This window comes from Kryptolebias marmoratus, linkage group LG6, assembly GCF_001649575.2.
Source record: "Kryptolebias marmoratus isolate JLee-2015 linkage group LG6, ASM164957v2, whole genome shotgun sequence".
In the NCBI taxonomy this organism is placed as follows: Eukaryota; Metazoa; Chordata; class Actinopteri; order Cyprinodontiformes; family Rivulidae; genus Kryptolebias; species Kryptolebias marmoratus.
Genome location: NC_051435.1, coordinates 23,178,821 through 23,203,713, shown reverse-complemented (window position 1 = coordinate 23,203,713; position 24,893 = coordinate 23,178,821). Strand labels below are relative to the sequence as shown.

Here is a 24,893-nt window from a genome sequence, read left to right as displayed (position 1 = left end):
ACTTTATCTCCAAATTTACGATAAGTTGTCTGAGTTTAGTCTCCACACAGCAGCAGCCACTGGTAGGCTGTCTAAAACTGACCTGCAGGGTTGGCTGCGTTCAGTGGGTGAGGATTGCTCTCACTTACCTATTTTATTTTTCAACATTTGCACTGACCTTTCTAGGAATTTCTCCCTGTAGTTTTCCATCGGTTGCTTTAATTGTGACAGAAGTGGTGCCTTTTTTTTTTTTTTTTTTTCTTGTCAGCTTTAGATGATCAGTTTACTGAGACTCAAATCTTAAAAAATAAAAAATGGGGCGTGTTATTCAATAAACAAATATAGCATACATTTCTGTTAAAACCATTCACTCAATTGTAACATAATATGAGTATATAGGTGAATTAAAAGCCTAGCATTCCTTGAAGAAGTGCACCTTTATTGCCAGAGTTTTATACTAAGATCATCTTATGTTGAGAAGTGGAGGTGTAGCTGTTTTGGTCGAACCTTAAAATTAACGTGATAAAAGATCTTATGCTGTGCAGATATACATTATCTTCGGAGTATATGATGAGGATGACTCTGAGCTACTACCACATCATTTTTTTACCTCCGTATCTTTAAAATTTACCAAGTGTTCAGCCATTTATGTGTTTTCCAAGATTAGTTGGCTGTGGCAGCCATATTGAACTGAACCGACTTCAAAAGTTAACCAGTTGTAGATGCAAAGTCGGTGATTTCCTGACTTCGAGTTTCATTAAATCCAACAAGTGGCTGATGAGATATTTTGCTAACGGAAGGATTACACACAGGCCCTGGCAAAAACATTATCACCCGTCTTCTTCGCGAGGCGATGACAAATTCACAATATGTTAAAGTTGAACCAGGAAGCTGCTCATCACTGCAGTCAGTTTAAAGTGTAATTATTGTTGTACTTCAGTTTTCCAGATATACCTTTTTGTCCTGAATAAAACAAGTAATCTAAACCGGAGGTCCCCAACCCCCGGGCCACGGACCGGTCCGTGGGTCATTTGGTACCGGGAAAGAATATTTAACTTGCAGTATTTCTGTTTTTTTATGTTCTGAGTTTGAACAACATTTTTTTTTTAAACTGACCGGATTCTCTCCACTACATTCATCTATGACTCACTCTTGATGCGTGTCAAAATGCTTATCTAAGGCATGTGATACGTTACCGCTAAAAACAAACCCACAAGCAGCAAAATAAGTAAAAAACAAACGTCTCTGGAAGCCCTAGATGGGACCGTCTCGTTACTGAGAAACAGGCACAGGGCTCCCACTGATTCAGTGTTATGGTGAGTTGTATACTTTGTGCACTTTACTGTGGTGTATCTTATTTTAAAGGGCATGTTTAAACATCACCATATTGACCAGAGAACATGAAGGGGAGGAGAGGGTGTTATTCATGTTGATAACGCAACACCAGGATGCAACTAACAAAGCTGCAAGTACATGTTGAATTTACGTTTATTATGTTTTAAAAAATACCCTGTTTTCATGCAGGTCGTATAATTTTATTTTGTAGTATTTATCCGCCACAGCTTTTAAAGGCCGGCCCATGAAAATACTGTCTGATAATGAACCGGTCAGTGGAGCTAAAAAGGTTGGGGATCGCTTAACTAAATGACAACACCACACAGAAATAATGTATTTAAACGATCATTGCATCCGGCAGCTTGATGTCTAATTGTCACAGTTATCTGATTTAAACCATATTATAATGTAAATTTTGAATAATTAGGAAAACAAGCTGCAGAGCAGTGAGTAGGTGTTTCATGTGGTTCGTATTAATATGTGATGGTGGAGGAACGGCTTCAGTCCCGTCCCAGCACGTTCTCTGACACACTCTTAGCTTCTCACTGTCTTGACTGTCTTTCACCATTTCTGCTTCTTTCTTTCCCGTCTTCCTTTTAAAATTATTTAAAACAACCAACTTGCTCAAAGATTGGAAGTAAAGTTTTATGAGCTTCTGCCTTCATATTCCTTGTGTTTTCACACAGGCACACCTGTCTGGTTTTAGTTCAGTGGGTTGACTAATATTTAAGTTTGACTGCTTGTGGTTCCCTTTTCTCCTTTCTTTTTTTTCCGTCTTGTAATTCCCTTTTGTGTGAAGGTGACACAGAAAATGACTCACTGCCATTAAAGCTCTTCAAAAAAAACTGTTTTAGATTGCAACATCTGCCCTGTGTTTACGGGTCAGACCCTGGGCAAATTAACGTTTAGCCTTTATGAGAGCTTCGTTCATTTTCTGAAGAATCAGTCGGCTCCTCAGTGTTTAATGTAAAAAAAAAAAACCTCAAGCACTAAACTTCCTGCTGTTCCAGCAGCTGTAGGAGGTTGACTGTATTTATGTGCAAAAACAAAAGTGCATCAACTTTGCTGCTAAAGGTGGTAAATTTGTAGCTGTAGTAGAGTCAAAGCAATTTCACAGATAATAGGCTAAAATTTGGTGTGGTAGTACCTGAAAGTCACCCTCTTAATTGCTCACAGATTCTTTAAACAAGAGGTTGACATGTCATATGCATTTCTACACGGAATGCACGTTTCATTGTTAGGTTTTTATAAGTGCAAACACATCAGGTGTCAGACCCAGACATTTAGTTTTCCCTTCTTCAGTGAAAGCTCACTCAGTTGATGGAAAGTTTTCAGCCCTTTTCTTCAAACTCCCCTCAGTGGATTCAGCAAGTTCTGTTCCCAGTACCTGAAATTTACCAAAATATTATCCGGTGATAAGATTTTGTTGTTGAGGGGGGTGAAAAAATGAAAAAAAAAATGAATGCAAATGAGACTAATCAAATTAAATAATTAAAAACTGAACCGAACAAAGATGTAACCGTGTAACAAGAATAGCTGTGCTGGTTTCTAGGCAACCGCAGAAAGAAGAAATTGTACAAACTGAAATAAAAATCCCTGAAAATGCCCTACAGCAGGTTATTATTCAGCCAACAAAGCTGACAACCCTAAAAAGGATACTCTATTTGTTTGGAGGTGGTGGAGAAATGTCACTGAGTATAATGGACATTTCAATTAACATTTTAATCATCTATGTGTTTGGGTTCAATCCAAGGTTTCTAAGTCCACCTGTACCAGTGACCTGTATGATGTCTGCTCCATCTGTAAGTGTCCATGATGTCTCTGTGGCAGCTGCTTTAAAACCTACCTGCTTAAACCTCCAAATTAAAAACCAGGTCAGAACAAAATGTCACACTTGCTATTTACTAAAAGAGTTGAAAGATTATAACTATATTCCACCTACAGTAATATATCATTCTGACAGTGTACCAAAAGTGTGAATAAATCCAGCCAAGTCCTGGGAGGCTATAGCTGGGGTGGCGTGATTGAACAAATATTTGTCTGCTCCACCTCAACTTTCCTGTTTCTGGTACGTTTTTGCAGCAGCGTTACAGCACCACATACAGGCCTGGCATCATTACTGCGGCGTTTGGGTGGTTTTGGAAAGATGACGTTGCCATGTGGATGAGGTTTCTGAAGATCACTGATGTCGTTACATAATGTTTGACCAAGAGTTTGATGCTTATCCAAACAATAGTTAACTTTGACAGAAGGTGTGTTTGTACTGCTGCTCTTTGTTTTATAATGTATTTAAAGTTTGAGCTCAGTTGTGTTAGGTGACAGCATGTTAGGCAGACTCGTGAAGAGTTGAAATTATTTCGATTGTTATTATTAAATCATTGTTTTGGCAGTTTTTTGAAATTTTACAGTAGTTTAAGGGGGAAATGCTACTTTCTCTACTTTAATGCTTGGATTCAAAAGTTGCTGTTGCTGGGTCCTCCTAGCAGAAAGCTCCTTCTGTCATTCTGCACACTAGCTCATAGTTACAGATGTAAAGTTAATTGTTTTTATTGTCCAAATTAAAACATCGCACATTTTCTTTGATATGTTGTAATTTTGAAGGTTTTATTGCCCGCCACTAATGCACATTTATGTATGAGGCAAAAGACAGAGTTGCTGAAATGCTAAATGTTTTTAAACAGTAGATCATCTGGTCTCAAGTCAAAACCTTCACTTTAAGACCCACTATAATCTGAATTAGCCCAGTCTGGATCAAAGGGATTTATTGGGATGAAGCCCCAAATGAATGCTAAGTAAGCCAGAGTTACACCCTGAATCTGACAGGGGAAATGCTTTTGACCCCGGCTCACAATGGTACAGTGGCTATTATTTATGAATTCTCAAACATTAAAGGGTGTTTTATTTGTCTAATGACATGGCATTAAACCAAACAAATACCGAACTGATAAGGTTTATCAGAACAGTTTTATTTGGTGATACTTTCCCTGACTTAAGTGTTTTTGCAGGGTTGAGGAAGCAGAGGAGATGGAGTAGTAGTGTGCAAAAAACAAGATGAAAGAGTGCAATGTGCTCAGGGAGTGGAGTTTCTGTATACATGAATGGTAACCTGGAAGCTGTATCCACTGGGAGTGATTCTCTGGTTTCACTGAATGAATGAACACACTCATGCCCCCAAGGCTTGTACATCCAGGTCTACAACAGGGTGGATTATTCCACAGGGCAGACCTGGGCTTTTCAGAGAAGCTGGCTTGAATGCATTTGGTTGCCACCGGCCCATAATATTGGTCACTAAATGTTCGTATTTCCAGGCAGAGGAGGTCTAAAGTCTGAAACTGTGAGATTGTGGATTATAATCACTTTGACAAGTTAGAGAAAAATATTACATAATCAATTCTGACTCTGCAGTTCAGAAGCTATCTTAAAGCTAAAACATCTCATCCATCATGTATTGATATATTTCAGTGTGATATTAGCATTTCCAGGGTTTCCCCCAGAAAAGAGGCTAAGCCCGGTGGTAGGTGGCCGTTTGCCTGCCGACCATGAATTAGAAAAAAAATTATTAAAGTTGACAGGAAAGTTGAAAATATGGCTATTTATTATGCAATATTGTAAGATACATAACTACAGTTTTACAAAAAGGCACTTTTGAAATACTTTTTTAAACAAAAATACAATTAAAATAAATATTAATTGTTAGCACCTAATTTGAATCCTAATTTAAGTCACATTTAGAAATAAATTAAATTAACATTAATGAAAAAGTGCAAACAAGGTACCAACACATATATCATATCATATCATATAAAGGCCAATGAATAAACAGACAGATGCTACTATACTATGCTTTTTATGGCACAGGCTGCATGTTGGATCACTGCATGTAACAACAAAATAAAAACTTATCTAATGCTGAATTTAATAGCATCATTTTACTGTTAAACAAGGATAAATTAGCACGAGTCATGTTAATATTTTCACTAAGTACAAAACATGCTTACCATATTCGGTCTTTTAAAGCCACGTGCTGAATTTCAGCTCAACTAACCATTGTGAAACTAAACACTCCTTTTTATCGGCTGCTGCAGTAATCTCCTTCCAGGGGTTTTGAACCGTTTGATTATCTTTGTGATCTCTCACAGAGGGACCATAGAAATGCTGATACAGGTGAACCAGCTCTGCTAAAGCACTGAAATCAGCCATTTTGAATGGAGCGCGGTGCACGTGAAATTAGCAAAACTGGGAGGTGCACGACTGCGACACAACACCGTGCAGGGCCTTCGCGCAGGGACGGGGACAGCGTGATTACGTCACTGTTGGCGCATGCACCCTCGCACGGTGATCAACGTGACAATTTGATGCGGGTGGGGAAAAAAAAGTGTAAAAAAAAAAAGACGTATTTTACAATAAACAAGCGGAGCTTAGCCTGGCGGCGGGAGAGGGAAAGCCTGGTGGCCTGCCAGGCTTATAATACACTGGGGAAAACCCTGATTTCACGTTTGAAAGAAAAAGCCCAGGTGCTCACTTCTTCTCATGCAAAAACGATTTCCCTTCCAATTATCTATGTTCTAGTTTTAAAGATAACAGCGAAATAAGTCTGGGTTGCTTCAACATTCAATGCCTTTGTCCCCTTTTTGAAGAAGTGAAAGGGTCACCTATCTCTTGGCTGCAGGTATATGGGTTAAGGCAAGCTTTGAATACTTATGTCTTCCCTGCACTTAGTCTCTTTTTCTCATTCATTTACTATTCTGCTCCTCCATCGCTTACACTGACAAGGTGAAATAATTAAAGGCAGGCTCAAAGGTGGGAGAAAATTGTGCTGATAAACTCCATATGAGCAGCACGTTGTGTGGATTCATTAGGTCTACCTAATTTGTGTCATTCAGTCAAGGGACTTGAATCAAATTTTACAACCTTGACGTGTGTAAGATATTCGTTACATGACGTTTTGGGGTGTTTGGTGGTGTAGGGGTTGACGGTGTCACTTGACAGCAAAATGTTTCTCCAGGTGTTTTTTCTTATTTGTATGAAGTTTTTATTTGTGTTAAAACCTCATGAAGAAATATGAGTCTAGCTTTAATTTCAAAAAACATAATTCAAGCACAATTAACAAATTTTAGCATTGTTTTCCGGAAGTGGGGTACACACACAGCGTTTCTCCTAAGTTTCTGGCCTTGGAGGTCAAGGGCGTGGTGGGAGGGTGATGTATCGGCTTTGGTGTCTCCCCCGGTCGCAGTGAATTTGTGACGTGTGAACATGTACAGACGTTTATTAATCCACTGCTTGCCTAATGCCTGGTTCACACAGCAAGATTTTTAAATTGTCGGGACGATTTTCACAACCTAAGAGACCACACACGTGTGACGATAAAAAATCTTAGATATAACAGGTTTGATTGGACATAGTTTGGTGTCAAGCCATATGGCAGGAGAAACACACCACATACAAACCGATTTCACTCGCCAACATTCAGATTCCAGACAGGAAATCCTGTAAAACCCTGCGATGCAATACGTGAATTTAGACTAAACAAACATGGCTACCTGTCACATTCAACAGGCTGTGTTCTCGTTCGTCCTCGGAGGAACACCACACACGCAGCCATATCGGGCCAAGACAATCCAATATGTTGAATATCCCCGATTTTAGATCAGAGCGGTCCTGACATCCTCTCGAGCGGACCAGATCACTCTTAACACACCACACACGGCAGAAATATCGCTTAGAATTATCGCTTAAGAGTCAGCCCGATAATTGAGGCGTTCTAAGCTTGTCGAAAGGGGAAAATCTGAACAAAATTGTCATAAAAATCTTGCCGTGTGAACTAGGCAATAATCTTTAAAGGGCGGCAGCTGGTGCCCCCCTTGGATAATGCGCGGAGAATTGCTGACACTCATTGGTGCAATGTTTATTTGGCCTCTAACTCTTGAGACGAGCTCTGATGGATTCCCAGATTGGTGGAGGGGCTGTTGTGGGTGCACTTTGACAAGCAGTAGTTATGCTGTAGGGACAACAAACAAATACAACTAAAAACACGAGTTGGTCTCTACCTCCTAATCTATACTGGAAGTTATGATTATGAAAGTGGAAGTTCCTCTCAAGCTTCTTTTCAGTGCCTTTCAAATGTGCACAAATCCATTTTTCCCTCCATGGAGTAGAATTCCTGTGGAAATGGAAACATTGAGGACTTTACAGAGGAATTAATAAGTCTGTGGCCTACATTCAGTCATATGAAGTGCTCAGCTAAAGTTGGCTCTTAGTGAGCAATTGTATGTCCAAGGTTAGTTTTTGTAGTGCAACTTTATGCTGCATAGTTTGTTTAAAAAGTGTAGCAACTAAGATATGGAAAATAATTCAGAAAAGTTTCAAATTACTTCCAACAATCAACAGTCAGCCGGAGTATTGTTATTTTATTTTGTAGAGCAGCTCTTTGTAATATCTTTGCTCAGTTTTCATTTAAAAGCTTCAAACATTTCTTTGGGATTTCGGCTGTGAGTGTCTTCAGACTGAGCCCGGTTTGATTCGCTGAGCTGACACTTAGGGGAAGTCTATTTCTAGACCAGCACATCGCAAAGATCTGGCACCTCTGGGACACCCACCAACTGCTCTCTTTCTTTTAAGTTTTCATCATTTTCGGGTTCGAGTTGGTTTCGGTACAGCTGCGCGGTTCGGATAACTATCACACCTGGTGCCAAGGAAGTCAGAAATCAGTTAGAAAGCTTTCATTTTTCTCATTTTTTGGGGGGAGGAAATAAGAGCAGAGGAAAGAAGCAAAAGCTATTATTTCCCTTCCCACATATCTGTTTCAGTTTGTCTCTGTGTCTGTTATTTGAAGTTCTCTTTTTTTCTCTCTCTCAGCAGCTTGCCCAGTTCTCCCTGTAACTAAGTGTTGTTCTCCTTCCTCCCCTCCTTCTTACTTGTTGTCAGTAAAAACCAGCATGCAGTTTTTGATGGTGGTATCTGTGCAGGACCGCTTCTATCATTCTCACTTTGCATGGTATAAACGTTTTGCTCAACGAGTTGCAGAAATGGATTTCTTTCACTGATTATTAACATTTGACTTATTTGGACCTGTTTCCCAAATTTAATGGGTTTTTGGGTGTAAATTAAATATGTTTTTAATTTTTTCCTCACAACCCTGACTGACGTAGAATTACAAAAACACATTATATTCCTATTTATCTGTTGTTCCGCCATCATGAAAGGCGAGCAGTAATACTCTAATTTCCTGTGTGTATGTTTTTTTTTTGTTTGTTTTTTTTTTTGTCTGTCAGCAAAATGTCTCAAAAACTGGACAGATTGTAATGAAACACTCAAAGTAATCATAGGTTGCACATCTGCAGCTGAACATTTAGAGTCAACCCATTTCAAGATGGCTGCAACAGCTTAGCAAACACCAAAATGGCTCTAACTTAGTCAGTTTCACAGATATTGAGCTGATCTTTGTTGTAGTAGTAGCTGAAAGTGATCCCAAACATGTACTCTGAATGCTAACAAATCGCACAAGATCTTTGACCTGCAGGGCGGTTCTCTTAATTTGTTGGTATTATTGGCTGCTGTTTCATGTGACAATCATTTGGTCTGCTCTGGGTTTTTATTTAGATAACTGGTAATTATTATTAAAAGTATTTTTTTCTACATATCAAGGCTGCTTCAGTTTTATCTCAAGTGTCCAACCATTGCATCATTTTTGAATGAGCGTTAATGATTTACTAAGTACATCTCATCCTCTAGTCTGTTACTCAAGCCATGTTGTAACACAGTTTCCTTATTTCTACACGTGTTAAAAGCCATTTATGTCCCCATTTTGAACATTGCTCCATGTGTTGGTAATGTAGTTTATTCAGTACTACTAGTTTAAATTGGCATTTTAAGTTTAAACACTTGGGTAACGCCTAGTTAAAGTTGTAGTGTGGAGAGTGTAGGGCTTAAACAGAATCCCTGCTTCCCAGCTCACTCGACCGTCTGCTGTGTAAACCAAATATAATGAGTTCAGTTCACTAATTTAAGCTAAATTGGTCAAGTTGGTTTCTAATTTGTTGCAGAAAAAAGCAATTTATTTCACCCTAACTTCCAAACTGAAACACGGCTTCTTCATTGTCAACATGCTGGACGAAAACTAGTTTGTTGTCTCTCTATTCAAAACAAAGAAAAGAACTTAAAGGGATTTCTTACAAGGAATTCAAAGTAAATTGTCTGCCCATCTGGTCTCAGAGTAGTAAATGATCCATTTGTGGATAGCAGCAAATCTCCTCTTATTTTATCCATTTGACCATCTCGACCACAACTCATGCTTCATCTCAATGGGAGCTTCCTGGCTAAACAAAGAATAAATAAATGATCAAGCAGGCTACCTTTCCATATTTATCCAACTACCAAGCAAAAAAATGAAAAGTTTACTGTTTAATTCTTTCAAGTGATAACGCCATTCTTTCTATATGTATTTTTTAAGTATCCAAATTCTCCTCGGTGTTTTAAGATAAATGTCTAAGTTAAACTCTGATGTTATATTTGTGTCACATACCGTATTTTCCGGACTATAAGGCACACTTAAAAGCTTTCAATTTTCTCAAAAAACGACAGTGCGCCTTATAATCCAGAGCGTTTTTATATATGTGAGAAGTCGTGATGTTTTAGAACGACTTTTAGTAAACTACAAAGCCGCATCGCTTGCGGCTTTAACGCTCAGTTATAGTCGCGCTTTGTAGTGTCGCGCAGGGCCCCGCGCAAGGCACACGAACCTGAGCGAGCGGTGTGGACGTTTATGCTTGACGCTTACGCCGGTGCAGTATTCTCCGAAAAGACAGGAGGCTGTTTTGTTTCACTTAATGCACCCTATAGTCTGGTGTGCCTTTATATATGACAAAAGTAAAAAAATGGACCATTCATTGACAGCGCGCTTTATAATCCAGTACGTTCTATAGTCGAAAAATACGGTATATTATTTAGAAACAAAGATGCTGACCAACAAAAGAAATAAGCTGGCAATGTAAATCAGCCGTCATCTGCCCTCATCTCTAAAGATTAGAATCAGCCACAGAGAAACCCTCAGCAGGCGGCCTCTCGTTTGATGCCCTTTCGTCTTTGTCTGGTGTCTGTTTGGCCCTACCTTTGGAAGTCTGGAGTTTTATTGTCACTGCACACAAAACTATGGACTGCTCGCAATTGACACAGAAGGACGTGGCAAAGATTAATGTCACAGTTGAACAGACGGTTGAGCGAACTGGGAGGCATGGATTCTGTCTAAACTCTACACAGCGTTACCAAAGATTTAAAACAAAACAAGTTTGCCACAACGCTGAAGGCGTTTTATCTAATGTGGCCGAGGAGAAGGTTACTGGATGTTCAAGGTGTCTTTTTTTTAGCCTCACCACACTTTCGATTGACTTCTCATTTGATGAAAGGCTTGCAGTGCAGTTGTCATGTCAGCCTAATGAGTACAATGACTTTGTGTCTTTCAGTACTGAATAGATCTCCTCCCATATGTGCTGACATGCATATGCAAAACTTAGAGACAAAAGTATAAATTGTATGATAACCTATAGATTACAGCAAACTCTTCATTTCATTGTTGTTGTGTTTCAGGCGCTGCTGGCCCGTAGAGAGGCAGGAAGACGGAGGACGACTTCTTTTTGTTTAATCAGCAACAGGGAACAGGAGGATAGAGAGCAAAGATGCCCAAACCGGTCAGTACCTGATATGCTGAATAATGTGGACATTTAAGTCATCAGCTCCATGAACTGCTGACATGTAGACAGTTACTGACTCTGCTGCTTTTATTTAACACCATCTGTTTGTTTTTTTTCACTCATCTGCTGCATTCATTAATGTTGATTCCAGGAAGTGGTTGCTGTTACGTTTAGAGTTATTACTAGTTTTACAATTTCTAGTTTGAAAAGAAATTGGTGATGGGGAAACTGTTCTACCAAGCCTTTGGTGCTCCTGTGTTTTACTGTAGTTTGGAGACTTGTGCAATGATAAAAGGAAACAAAGGTTGATAATTGTACTATGTTTGAGGGTTCCAATTTTTTTTTTTTTTTTTTATCAACTTGGAAACCAGAAGAAGAAAATTAGATACTGACTGTCCTAAATTGCTCAGTGGTTTCATTTGAGATTTCCATGGGTTAAGCCAGCTGAATTCCTGCTGGCTTCCCACACACAATTTGGAAACCAAGAGGAACGGTCTACAACCTGATTTCAGTTTCCAATGTTAAGTAATGAGATCTGCAGGTTTACTGGAATGCAGTGTCTCAAATGTATGAGCTCAATTTCTTAAAAAAACACTGAAGCTACAAGTTTAAGCTATTTAACTATCAGTTCTGTGTCATGGCTGGCTAATACATAGTTCCCATGTGATGTCACACTTCTGGACACTCCCATTTTGTTCCCGTTGCAATAGGCAATGGCTTCAGCCGTGACAGAGAAGACATTTTTTTATATATATTTTTTCAATCGTGGGCTATTTTTGACTGTAGTTGCAATTGTTTCATGCTGGATTAAAGGATGTTCTAACCCTGCGGACGGTTTGGCAAAGCTTAGTTTTCACCACATCCAAAAATCGGGAAACATGAAGGAGCTCAAACGGAGGAGTTGAGTGTGGAATGTCGGCAAACACCAACCGCAAGGATCAACTTTCGAAGCTGTCTAGAATCCGCTTGAACCAATTTAATTCGTTTTAAATGGTACTTTACCAGAATAAATGTTCTTTAATGTTAGAGTATAACTGTATGTGTGCTAGAATTACCGATTTCATTAATCAGAACGTCCATACTGTAGGTAACTCAGCTATGCTATGAGCTAAACCCCAAAGCTAACGTTACGGCTAAAGAATTAAATTGAAAGGTAAAGGGTTTCATCACTGATATAACAAATAGCATAACAATCAAAAATTGTTGCAGTTGAATGATAGCTACAAATAAAGTGCTGGCGCCATTTTAGGTCTGATTCTAATCCATAAACACCCTGTCGACACGGTATGCCTACATGTATGATATTGTTATTATTTATCCTGCCAGTCAGCAGAACTTTGTTATTAACATGAAGAGTTCAGACATCCTTTACAAATCTGCTGAAACACTGATTGCATAAGTTTCCTGCTTTCAGGCCACGTAGCTCCTCCGTGGTGTAGGCACTCTTCGTGTACATTAAATAATTAACATCGTCTTTGTTTGAGATGGGTGGGAAATTGTCCGACATTTCCTCTATTTTCACCTCATACAGGTAATTCCTGACAGTAGCGATCTTCTGCATATATCTTTCCCTCACACACTGGTCAGGAGTCAGTAAATACCTGGATTTAGTTTGCTTTGAAACCATCATTGTCTAGCGCTTACCTACCAACATGGCGAAAATATCTTGTTGCGCTCTTCCGGCTGAGTTTTGTGGAAACTATGTATTGAGTATTTATACAACCTGAGGTGAAGATCATCGTTCAGAGTTGGGGTACAATAACTCCTCGGTTTTGCAGAAACGATGTTCTCTCTTTATCTCTGACTGAAAAGGAATGAATACACACCAGTTATTGTTCCTTATCTCCAAAGTGCTGTATGAAAGAGGTGATTGGAGCCATTTATACCTGCCGTGTAGCAGTCAGAAGGGAACAGTTGCATAGATTGAGGAGAACATGCAGAAACGCACTGAAACAACAGCCGGATACTTTGTATTTGTTCCTTTCAGCAGACAGGACAGTTTCACAAAGAGGGCATTCTCTGCTCTATTTTTAGACTGGATCACACTGGGAGCTTTCATGTTGCCCTGACACAAACACATACAGGCTGAGATCGCACCGCAGCTTAACGGACAGATTTATGCTCTCATGGTGGCGGGACTCTTCGTACCGTTTTATTTTTAACTAATTGTTTCACCTATCGTGATGTAACCCTCCAAACAGAAGCACACTCAGAAAGCTTTCATCCAGTCACCAGTGGAAACTAAAGCAGCATCAAGTTTGAAAATTGAGCTTTTGGTAAACCTAATAATAAACTGTTATTAAAAGAGGTGTTTGTTTATTGCATATTAAAGCTGCACAAGATATTGAGGATTTGCATATAAATAACTAAATCAAATTTAGTTGCTGCAGCAAAAATTGCACTAATTAATGAATTAGGAAAAAGAAAATGCATTCCATTAATTATAGTTCTTTCAGGAAAAATCAATACTGTCCAAAATTGATATCAGCAGGTCAGAGCTGCGCAAGAATCACAAATAGGTATTGACCCACAAAATCAAAATCGGTGCATCTCTGCTTAGTTTGGATTAATACTTTTATCTTTAGTAGATGCAAACTGAGATCAAAAGCGGATACGAATGACTTAAAACTCCTTCAGCTGTTCCTGTTGCTTGCGGTGTTTACAGTCTTGTTGCACGTACACGCTGGCTGCTTACACAGTTATACGGAGCCCACCAGTGATTGTACTGAACAAGTGGTCCATCAATCTCATTAATCGAGAGTTTGGCCAGGCGCAGTTCCTCGAAAGACCTACCAATACAGGGGAAAAGCAGCGAGAGGAAGAGAAATCAACCATGAAACAAGAGGCAAAAGAGCTGCATTGACTAATAATATTAATATGAGAGGAGTGGAGGATGAAGGGCTGGTGATTACGGTCATAATTTGTCAACATTTTGAATTGTTTTTAGGTATCGTTTTAGGTAGTTTGCAGTAAATGAGTATTTTAAAAAGTTCCTAAAGTATTAGGATTAGGTGCTTTGTCTTTGAAAAGCATTTAAAAAAATCTACTGGAGAGGAACGGCTGTAGAACAATGTGGGTTAGGAGAAAGATGACTGACCGTAAAAGAGAAAGTTGATGTGCTAAAGCTCAGATGATCTATACAAACCGTAGAAGAAAAAGGACACAAAGAGCTAAATGAGGATTTAGGAGAGGACTAAATGACAGGCACTTTGTTCGTATCCAGTCCAGAAAAACGACACCCAAGCCGCCCTCAAGGGGAAACCCCACTCCGGTTACATTAGACTGCACTTTGACATTAAGTTGACATTACGTCCAACAGTTGGATAGTAAACTTATCAGCCATTTTACTTCTTCACATGTGCATCCTCTGCTTTTACTAGTGTGAAAATGCTAACATGTCCATCGGATTAAAATTGCTCTTGAAGTCCTGCTTGATCTTGTCGAACGGATGAGCGACCTTTTGTTGTACCTACCGAAGAACAATGAAAACAAAGATAATTTAGCAACCTAACAACTGTGTGTAATGTTGACCAACACAACTGTCTGCGGGCCTTCTAAAAACAAAGTGGGTTGCAAAGAAGTTAGCTGGAGGCAGGCCTTTTAAAATGGAATTTTCTCTACACCTTATCCCTCCCCAAAGCTGTGTTTTAATGGTGTTTTTGTGCGCACACACTCTGACTCACTAAAGCTGGCTCCAGTACTCACCCCTTTTATAACTGGGGGGGTTATACAAACTGGGTTTTGTCTTTTTTTTTTTAACAAAGAGAAGGTGATGTAGGCAAACAAAAGAGAGACCTTCAAAATCTCATTTTTGCCTCACATACGACAATGTTGTTCCGTGCTGCTTTTGTGCTTGAAAACAGGATTCAATGTTTCCGTTGAGGCTGACTTTTAAATCAGGAGAAGAGAATCAGTCCCTTTGAGAAGTCTGTGATTGGACCCATATTATGATTTTTGGTCGATTTCATATCACCGAGTTGAGTAACTAAATAAAAATGAATTTAAAAGAAATGTAAGAAGTTTGAGCTTTTTAAATGTATTTTTGTTAACATTTTATGTAGCACATGCTTGTTGTGTCAACACATTTTTACATTTTGATTATGGATTTCGCCTCAAGTAAATACAGAACTGCATTTTAGTAGACAGGTGTCTCATCTTTATTAAAATGCAGTCTGAATGACACCTAATCCTTATTTTCTGTACTCTGTGCTTCATGTTTTGACTAAAACTGTTCAGTAACAAAAGAGGGAACAAACGTGGTTTAGAGCAGGGGCTGCATTTAGGAGCGTTTGTGTGGGATTTCACAGATAAAATGTTCATGTTGGGTTGAACTGTTTGAATGTTTCACTAAGATTGGCAGCAGGATTTCTAACAAAAGAAGAGCCTAAAAAATTAAAATAAAAAAGAACAGATTTTGAAAGTGTACAAAGAAAGGAAACATTAGAAAAAAGGCTTGAAAAACAGCCCTGCACACATCGCTGAACATGCACCCTGGACGGTTAAAGGTTGTTGGAGAATCCTCTTCAAGGCGCATTGATTTCCTATATTGTCCGTGTAGCTTTGGTCTGAATGTTTCACAAATGAGACCGTATTGTTTGTGTGGTTATTTTGTGTGTGTCAGGCCTTTTAATCAGGGGTGTGAGATGTGGTGGGATGTCGTGCATTATTGATTTATTGCTCCGTTAGGCACATGTTGGCCCTTCTGGTGACGGTGTCCCGAAGGGCCAGGGGCTTGTGGAGGGGGTAGGGCAGTGAGCCCTTGCAGGAGGCTTTAAATATTTCAGAGGCCCATTTTCATCAATATAATGGGAATTATCCAAGTCACTAAATCTAATTAGAGGGAGGGTGTGAAGTTCACTGCTGCCCCACCTCCTGTCATCAGCTGTCATTACATTCTGTCACAGTTTACTGGAATGTTTTAGAAAATATGTAACCTCTGAGACGAGAATGTTGATTTCTCCATTTCTGACATTATCAGGCAATCTGTAGCTTTCAGATAGTCTAAAGTAATGATGACCTGACCTCTATAAAAACTTCCTAAATGAGACATGCTGAGATCTTGCCATGATCCTTCCATGTTAAAAAGCAGCTAATCCTAGTAAATAAACTGCATTTAAGTCATCCTGTGAATCCCAAACCACTTAAGGATGAAAGATTTAGGGCTTTTCTTCAGAAACTTCGCTCGTCTCTTAATTTACACTCTAAAAGCTTGCTGACTTCTGTTGAGCCATTTTTCTACATTACCAACACAGTTTGTTTTTTTTTTTTTTCTCCAACATGAGCAGTAGTGGGGGAGGGACGGTCTGCTGTTTTTCTCTGGATGGAGTAAGCTGTGATGCATTAGAAGTACCATATTTTCCAGACTATAAGGTGCACTTAAAAGCCTTAGATTTTCTCCAAAAATCAGTCCCTCCAGGATTACGCGGGGCATTTTCCTAAAAGTTGCGATGAAAAGTTGTTGTGATTTTGTTAATACTAAAATTAATAAAAAAACATAACTTTTAATATATAAACCAAAAATACTTACTAGTTTTGTAAGATAATTACCAACAAACATTGACATTATCGAAAGGTGTTTTATTTGAGAACTTTGATAGCTTATAAACTGACATTCATGACCATTTCTGGATTGTCCCTCGTCTGCAGCTCTCCTCACATGTTGTGCAGACACAAAGTGTTTGTCGATGCGTTTATGTTTGATGATTACACTGCAGGACGTGCAAAACAGCTTCCCTCCACTCTCGTGCAGCTGGGTAGGAAACTGGTTTGCGACTGCAGTGAAGTTAGTTTTAACTTTGATATTGGATATTCGCGCTCCGCGGAGTTAGCGGCGTGTAGCTCACAGCTGACCCGAAACAGGAACGCTAATGTCGGCCAGCCGTTCTCTGCCAGCCCCTTCTCTCACGCGCGGTGGTTCACTTAGGGACGGCTGGCCGACATTAGCGTTCCTGTTTCGGGTCAGCCGTGAGCTACACGCCGCTAACTCCGCGGAGCGCGAATATCCAATACCCAACTTATCTTCACTGTGGTGTTTTGTGCGGTCCTTTGCTGAAATCTTTGTGGGCAAATGTGAAGCATTAGTGCACATTCTCGTTTTGGTAGCTGCTCCTGCACACTCCCGGCATTCTGATGTTAACAGGATGTGACGTCACGTCGCATGTCTTCTTCATGAGTTATTTGGGGTTATTTTGTTTTCCACACTACACAAACCCACAAAGTAGACTGCAGAAACGGTGGCGAATCACTTTAGAAACAATAAATATTGGGTTAAAGTTGCGGTGTTTTGGGCAAAGTTGCAAAAAGTTGCGATTTCGTGGGCTTTGCTTGATTTTGCGTTAATAGTTGCGATCGCAACACTGCAAAATCCTGGAGGGTCTGAAAAATGACAGTGCGCCTTATAATCCAGAGCACCTTTTATTTATTTATATATATATATATATATATATATATAAGAAGTTGTAATGTTTTATTACGACTTTGGTAAACTACAAAGCCACACAGCTTGCTGCATTAAGGCTCAGTTATAGTTGTGCTTTGTAACGTCACGCAGGGCTCCGATCACGACCCGCGGACCTGAGCGAGCGGTTCATACTTACGTCGGTGCAGTATCCTTCCGTGAGTTCTGAACCATTTGATTATCTTTGTGATTCCTCCTAGAGGGATCATACAAATTCTGATACAAGCGAACCAGCTCTGCTAGAGCACCAAAATCTTCCATTTTGAATGGAGCGCAGTGCGCACGGTCTGCGCCAAGTTACAGAAATTGGGAGGTGCATGACGATGCGCCTTTTATAGTCTGGTGCGCTTTATATATGACAAAAGTTCAAAAATGGACCATTCATTGACAGTGCATCTTATAATCCAGTGCGCCCTATAGTGCGAAAAATATGGCACCTGGGGAAAAGCTAAGCACCCAGAGAATTAGATGCAGATAGTTGTTAAAATTTATACTAGATACTTTTTTTTTTAACAATACTTTGTACACTCAATATCTCTCACCTCAACTTGAATTTAGGATTTAGTGTTTTGGTCGAAATCAGAGTAAAACAGCTAGTATGTTACTGCTTTCAAGTCATTTACTAACCAAATATTTGGTATGTCTGAAACCTTTCATTTTTGCAAATTTTAAAATTACTATAAACATTTGTTTGCATTGAGATGTTTACCTTTTTTTTTTTTTTTTTTTTACAAATGTCACCAGCATAAATGCAGCTTCTGATTTCATAATGTGGTCTTGAATTTCACTTGCACTTTGTAATTTGTGCAACACAAAAGACAGGTGTAAACCCCTACACCCTGGATTTCTCTTCTTTGGTAATAGTTTGATTTGTATCCAGTAAAACAGAGACCCACTCTCTGGCTCCTAACTCTGATAGATGATGCTTTGACGTTTTTTTTTATTTTTTATTACAATATTTTAAAATGAACATCTCAGCATGGCAATGGATGATGGTAAATTGTACAGCACATCGTTAGCAACATCTGTTAGGATACTACTATTTTAGGGTCTGGGTGGAGGCGGTGGGTGGGGGAGGATATTTAAGTAATCAATAAATCAACAATGAAAGCCACAGTAAGTATTGACTGATTACTCAATATGCAAAATTAGAAAAATAGAGCAAAAAGTAGAATCTCTGGTGCTCAATGAATTATTTGCACATTTATCTTCAAAGTGTAGACAATATAACTTTTGTGCTGCTTATCACCCTTTACTTTAGCTAAGATAGCTGAGATTTGTTAATGCAATACTAAAGGAAAACTCTGTCTGCCTTGCTAGTCTTCAGTCAAAATCAGCCTACTCATCAGTGTCCTTGGTACTTCACTTAATTCTGGACTTCCACCGATTATTATGTTTGCCAGGAGTTAAACAAATTCGATAAGATGAGCAGAGGGGAAATATAGTTTTGCAGAGCCGCATTTGAAGCAAGCATCAGGGTGGAGAAGATGGATGACAGAGGTGTAGAAAACCCATCACAGCAGATGTGTTGACTATTAGAGGATAATAGACCTGGTTTAAGAGGCAGCATGGCCCTGGTTGGCTTTAAAGCCTCTTTTAACCTGCTTAGCCACCAACAGCTTTTAATTATGGCTGTCTGAATTTCTATCACCACCAACAGGTGGGCTGTGCTGCGTGGGCGGCCTCTGCCTGTACACACTAGGCTAATATTTAGCAGTCACTACTTGTTGTGAATAACATGGAGGCAGTAGAGGATGCTGGCAAACACAGACAGCTTCAGACACACACCCTTTGTTTTCCTGACACTTTAAATAGCTAACATTTCAACATAAAGGCTTCTTAACACCAAACAGATGTCAAGAACAAATGGTGATGTCAGGGCCTCCTGCTGTGTCTGCTCGTGTCTGCAGAGTCGGGGGAGGAAAAACAAACTGAGCACATCCTGAAAACCTCTGGCAACTTTGATGTACTGTCCACACAAACATAGGAGGAGATGATATCCAGAAGAATGAAGCAATAATCCATGATGATTGAATGTCTGTATGAGGGGGGGAAAAAGACGATAAAATAAATTCTGTTTACTTATAAAATCCTGTGCCACGGGATCACGTTTCACAGATTGTTTTAAACACATTTTGTTTTGAACATTTAAAGGGGTAGTTCATTTTTTTTGGAAGAGAAGCTCTGTGGAACGGTCAATATCTCATTTCTTGTAGATCAGTCTTTTATTGCAGTCAGTTTGGAGAAATGGCGATCGGACTAAACGGCTAATGGCTGGTCCAAACGGGGGCAAAACAGAAGTAGATTACTGCCAACTTAAATTCAGTTCATGGGAATACTTTTTTTTTTATAGAAGTTTACATCGCCATCACTTGTGCATTACAGTTATTAAAATTTCTGTAGTTATTTACGCTAAAGGCTAAGTTGTCTGTGGTCTGTTACCTATAATGCTTCAAGAGAAACGTGTGGCAAAATTGCAGAATTGTATTGATTATTACATTTATACACAGACTTTTTCAACAGATGTTTATTTTGTTGGGGTTCAGCTAATATGTTCTGATTTGCAGTATGTGACGAGAATCATTATTGGTAACTGGTAACCTACTTGAGAGTCAAAAACATTTTTTTTTTTTTTTCCCCCCTCCGTGTTTTTAGGTGGCTGTGGTTCAGTGGTTAGAGCAGTCGTCCTCCATTGACAGAGCTGTAGGTTCGATTCCTGGCAGCAGTCACATGTGGAAGTGTCCCTGGGCAAGGCACTGAACCCCTCACTGCCTCTGATGTGTCTCATTGGTGTATGAATGTGATCTAATGATTTATTCAGATTAACTTTGTGGAGATGTAGTAAAATGCTGTGTGGATGGGTAAATGAGAGCAGATTGTGTTGTACATTGCTTTGAATATCCTGGTTTGCTAGAAAGACGCTATATAAGTACAGTCCATTTACCATTTTTAAAAATGTAATAAGTATGATGTTGCAGTTGGCACAGGGTCTATAATAATGAACGGACACTCTGGTTGAACAACAATCCTTGTAATCTTCCATTCACTCATTTTGACTCACTGCTAGAATGAAAGCAGTGTTTTGTTGTTAAGGAATAATGTACACTTAATAATCAGTAATATGGCTCAGAACTTTTGTATGGGTAATACAAACCACTCAGTTCAAACAACTGTTGTGAAATGCTATCAATCTCGATACAGAAATACACTTTTTTAAATTATTGTGCACAAAATACCCTTCAGATTAATGTGCATGGTAGGGTAAAACGATTGGATAAGATGTTTTAGTTGGCCACCATCCATTCAACAACCCATGCTAGGTTATGTGTTTAAGCTTTTCTTTATTGTTTTTTTTTTTAAGGAGGGGCAGATCGGCAATCCTTGTTTTCATTCATGTGGTCAACTTCAAACACAATGCCCTTATTGTCACAGCACACAATATTTTTGAAAGTTGGAACATGTAGAAATAATGTCTTCAAACCACTTGTTTTCCTGACGATCACAGCACATGGAGGAGTGGAAAACCGTCACCAAAGACAGTTGCTGTCAGTTCACTTATTATTCTTAACCAGCTATGGCTTTTATTGTTTTGGGCAAACCCTTAAAAGAGAACTGAAGTGTTTGAAGCTAACATCAGTTGATAATAATAAAATAATAAAATATGCTTGTAGTAAAATTAAAAAAACCTATATATATATTAATATTGAATAAACCACTTTGTGTTTTAGGCTTTTTCCATAATCCCTCTGTGTGATGTCCACAGTTGCTAAGGTTTACAAGCATTCAGCAATTCAACAGTGAGTGGAAAAATACTGGGACAATATGGTTTAGTGCGTTGCAATGAATTGTTCCAACCGGCCAGAAAATACCACTGGAATTTCATGTTTTGACTTCCTGAAAGATAAAAACCTTCCTCAGATTTGGATCCATAAGCTCCGATGTGGGAATTACCAACAGAACTCTGGTTCGGATCACTTCAAAGGGAAGCACCGCTCCGACCCTCGTTAATTTGGTGGACTGGCTTCACACCAAAGAAGCAGGACCTTTTGCCAGCTGCAGTCTAACTATTTTTAATTTTAAAAGAAAGGCAAATGGAGAGGAGGACATCTCCACAGAGAAGGAGACGAGAAACAGGAAGTTTACTTCAAACGCAACGTAAACGCTCGCTGTCATTAAAAGGTCTGAGCTGCTAACAGGCCGACATCCTGAGATCAGTTTGTGATTCAGAGCAGTTTGTTATTGATGAAAAAATATAAACAATCCATGCAGGATTAAACAAATGTTATATTCTGAAACTGCTGTTCCTTAGTTTACTCTGCTGTGAGAGTTTATAAACATTACTCTGAAGCGCTCACGTTTTTAACAATTGGCATTGAGTTAGCTTCAAGTTAGCAACGTTAGCTCTCTACTGCCGTCTTTATATTGACTTGCAGTGTCATGTGCTGATGTCATGACTAGGCCTGTCACGATAAGTGATAAATCAATTAATCGCACGATAAATTAAAATGAGGTCGATAAGTTTCATTTATATGCGTTATCGTTCCTTCGTGTTGCTCTCTCTTTCTACTGAAGACGCTTAAGGACAAAAAACTAAATGGAATTGGTTTCAAGCTGGAAGTAACAGCAGCGGTGTGGGAGCACTTCAGATTCAAACCAAATGACCGAGGCGAACCGCTGAACCTTTGTGAGCCGGTATGTCGACGTGTGCTTTTGTTAGTTTGCACTTTTTGTTTATAAAACTGGCAGTTTTGTCTGTCTTCGCTATATAAAACTAATGGTTATTACTTTTTGCAGTTTAGTTGACAGACTTAATAATCCGTACTGTTTTGTTTTGGTTGAATGTAGGTTTTATTTGTTTTTTTTGTTTGTTTTTTTTTTATTCAAGTGCATTTTTTGTTAACGGAGGCTGAGAGTCCAATTTATTTTTGTTTTTGGTTGTTTTGTTTATTTTGTGTTCCAGTGTTAAGTGTTCTTTTGAAAGTAAAGTTTACACTAAAGTTTGCACTATTATGTTATTATCATTAGATTGGTTTAAAATGGCCTCCAAACGATATTATCGTTTATCGCAATAATTTCTGAGACAATAAATCGTCCAGCAGAATTTGTTATTGAGACAGGCCTAGTCATGACAATGATTTGGGGGTAATTGGTTCTCACTATTCCACGTTCTCAACTCCGTTGTTATCCGCGTTATTTTGTCGGTCATGACTGTCCTTGCGATCATCAGATTCCGGAGATCAAGCCATCAGTTCAGGTTCATACTGGTATTGTTGTATATCCATTACTCCCACAAAGTCTTCCAGCTTTTTTTCGTGTTTGAAAAAGGCTTCTTCTTCCATTTCTACTAATAAACAAGGGGACAGTAACCACATCCTTGTTTCTTCAGCAGTATGTTGCAGCCGGCCGGGGCACAGCGCACCTCATGAACTCAGGACGGCAACTCAACCCCCCAAAATACTCCACTTCGGCATTTATTGACTAAAACGCTGAAAACAAGTTATCTAAGTTGTAGGTCAGAGAAATGGGTCAGAAGAGTGTTTTGTGGACGTACTTCACTAAATGACATTCATGCAATGTCAGTATTTTGAGACTTGATATCACTTCTCTTTTAATGCAGTCATGAATAATACCATTAATACAGAAAAGCCAAGAACCTATTGAGCCTTTGTTGTAGAAAATGCTGCTGCATCAGAGGAGCTTGAGGCGCACAATCTAATATCACAAAGCTACGAAAGAAAAAACACGATCGTACAATTTTTGGTATTGGTTTTGGTTTACTGTGTGTCACATGAAGTGAGTGTATGTCCTATTGAAACCTGTTTTATGTTTAATAGTAACAGTTTATTCACCACATTTGCTCTCAGACCTGAATGAAACTGAGCATAAGGGTGATGGTTATCGAATGACTCAGTGGTGTGAATTGTTTGCATAACTATGAACAGTTTTCACTGGTTCTCACTTTATTTTTGAAGATTTGTTTTTAAATGTGAAACAGTCTTTTAACAGAGGAAGTCAATGAGTGAAGAGATTGGCTAAGCTTTTTATCAGTGTGTATTCCTCTCCTTTAATCTGACAGCAGCGAGCCGTTCGAGCTTCATGTCTGAGCACATTGGTAAATAAATATGCACAACTGCAAGAACTCAGATATTTAAACTTACCACTAAAGCCTTTAAGTGTTTTTCTAATAATGCTTGTTTTTTATTTCTTTATCTTTGTTACACATGAACAAAAACAGGTTTATCTGTTACCATCAGTCAGCAGTAACTTTTTAGGATTGAGGTCAGAATTGGCGGAAACCACCTGCTTTATCTGTTAACGTATTTGTAGTTATCAGCAAGAAGACGTGATGTTTTTTGGTCCCTTCTTGTCACTGCTTCGTTGGTCCCAGCAGTAAAAACTACTTATCAGCTACAGTTTGACTCAGGCTGCATTTAAGGCACGATACAATGTTTAAGAGGTGCAGTTTCTTTAAAAACGTTTGAAATTCCCGAAAATATTAAAGAGGATTTGGTGATATCTTAAATTTAGCTAACGATATACTGCATGCTGTTCCACATGATATGGGTATATTTTAAATAGAGTATGAATTGTTACAACTCTGTTTTAGCTGTTTGCCTATAATTCACCTAATCTTTAGTTTCCCACACTCTCCTAATGACCAACTCACTACAGACAGTAAACTCCACCACCATCTGGAAAATTCACATGTTCACAAAGAATTAATACAAGTAATTTAAAGCAAATACAGGGTAGGTGGCCGTTCGCCGGCCGATCGCTGGACAACCGTGATTTAGTAAAAAGATTAAAGTTGACAGGAAAGTTGAAAATATGGCTATTTATTATGTGATATTTGTTCACCACATATGATAATATTTGTGCCAGATATTTACACGACTACAGTTTTACAAAAAGAAACTTTTGAAATACTTCTTTAAACAAAAATACAATTAAAAATAAATAAAAATTGTTTGCACCTAACTTGAATCCTAATTTAAGTCACATTTACAAATAAATTAAATTAACATAAATGAAAAAGTGCAAACAAAGCACCAACACACGTCTCACGTCAAGGCCAATGAATAACAACAGAGAACTCTGAAAAACAGACAGATGATGTACTGTGCTTTTTGTGGCACAGGCTGCATGTTAGATCACTACAACAAAACGAAACAAATCTAATGCTAAATGTATTAGCATCATTTTACTGTTAAACAAGGATAATATTTTCACTAAGCACAAAACAGGCTTACCATATTCAGTCTTGTAAATCCACCTGCTGAATTTCGGCTCAACTAACCATTTTTGGTTAAACCCGCTCGTTATGTTTATTGCTGCGGCTCCAGCGACCTGCTAACTCCAGCTGAAGGCGTCTCGGCCTCGGGGCTCGTTAGAGATCTGCAGGGCTCCGCGAACAGCGTGTGATGGAGGCGTTTATA

At 38.9% G+C, this 24,893-nt stretch overlaps 1 protein-coding gene across 4 annotated transcripts in view; it reads left to right on the top strand.

Annotated features, from left to right (window-relative positions):
- LOC108244201 (radixin) overlaps positions 1-24,893 on the top strand; it is a 51,162-nt gene that overhangs the window by 3,103 nt on the left and 23,166 nt on the right. For all 4 annotated transcript variants that reach the window (XM_017430176.3, XM_017430177.3, XM_017430175.3 and 1 more), the window contains exon 2: positions 10,897-10,997. In XM_017430176.3, the coding sequence (XP_017285665.1) occupies positions 10,986-10,997 (12 nt within the window). In that variant the 5' untranslated portion in view covers positions 10,897-10,985. The remainder of the gene's footprint in view (positions 1-10,896; positions 10,998-24,893) is intronic.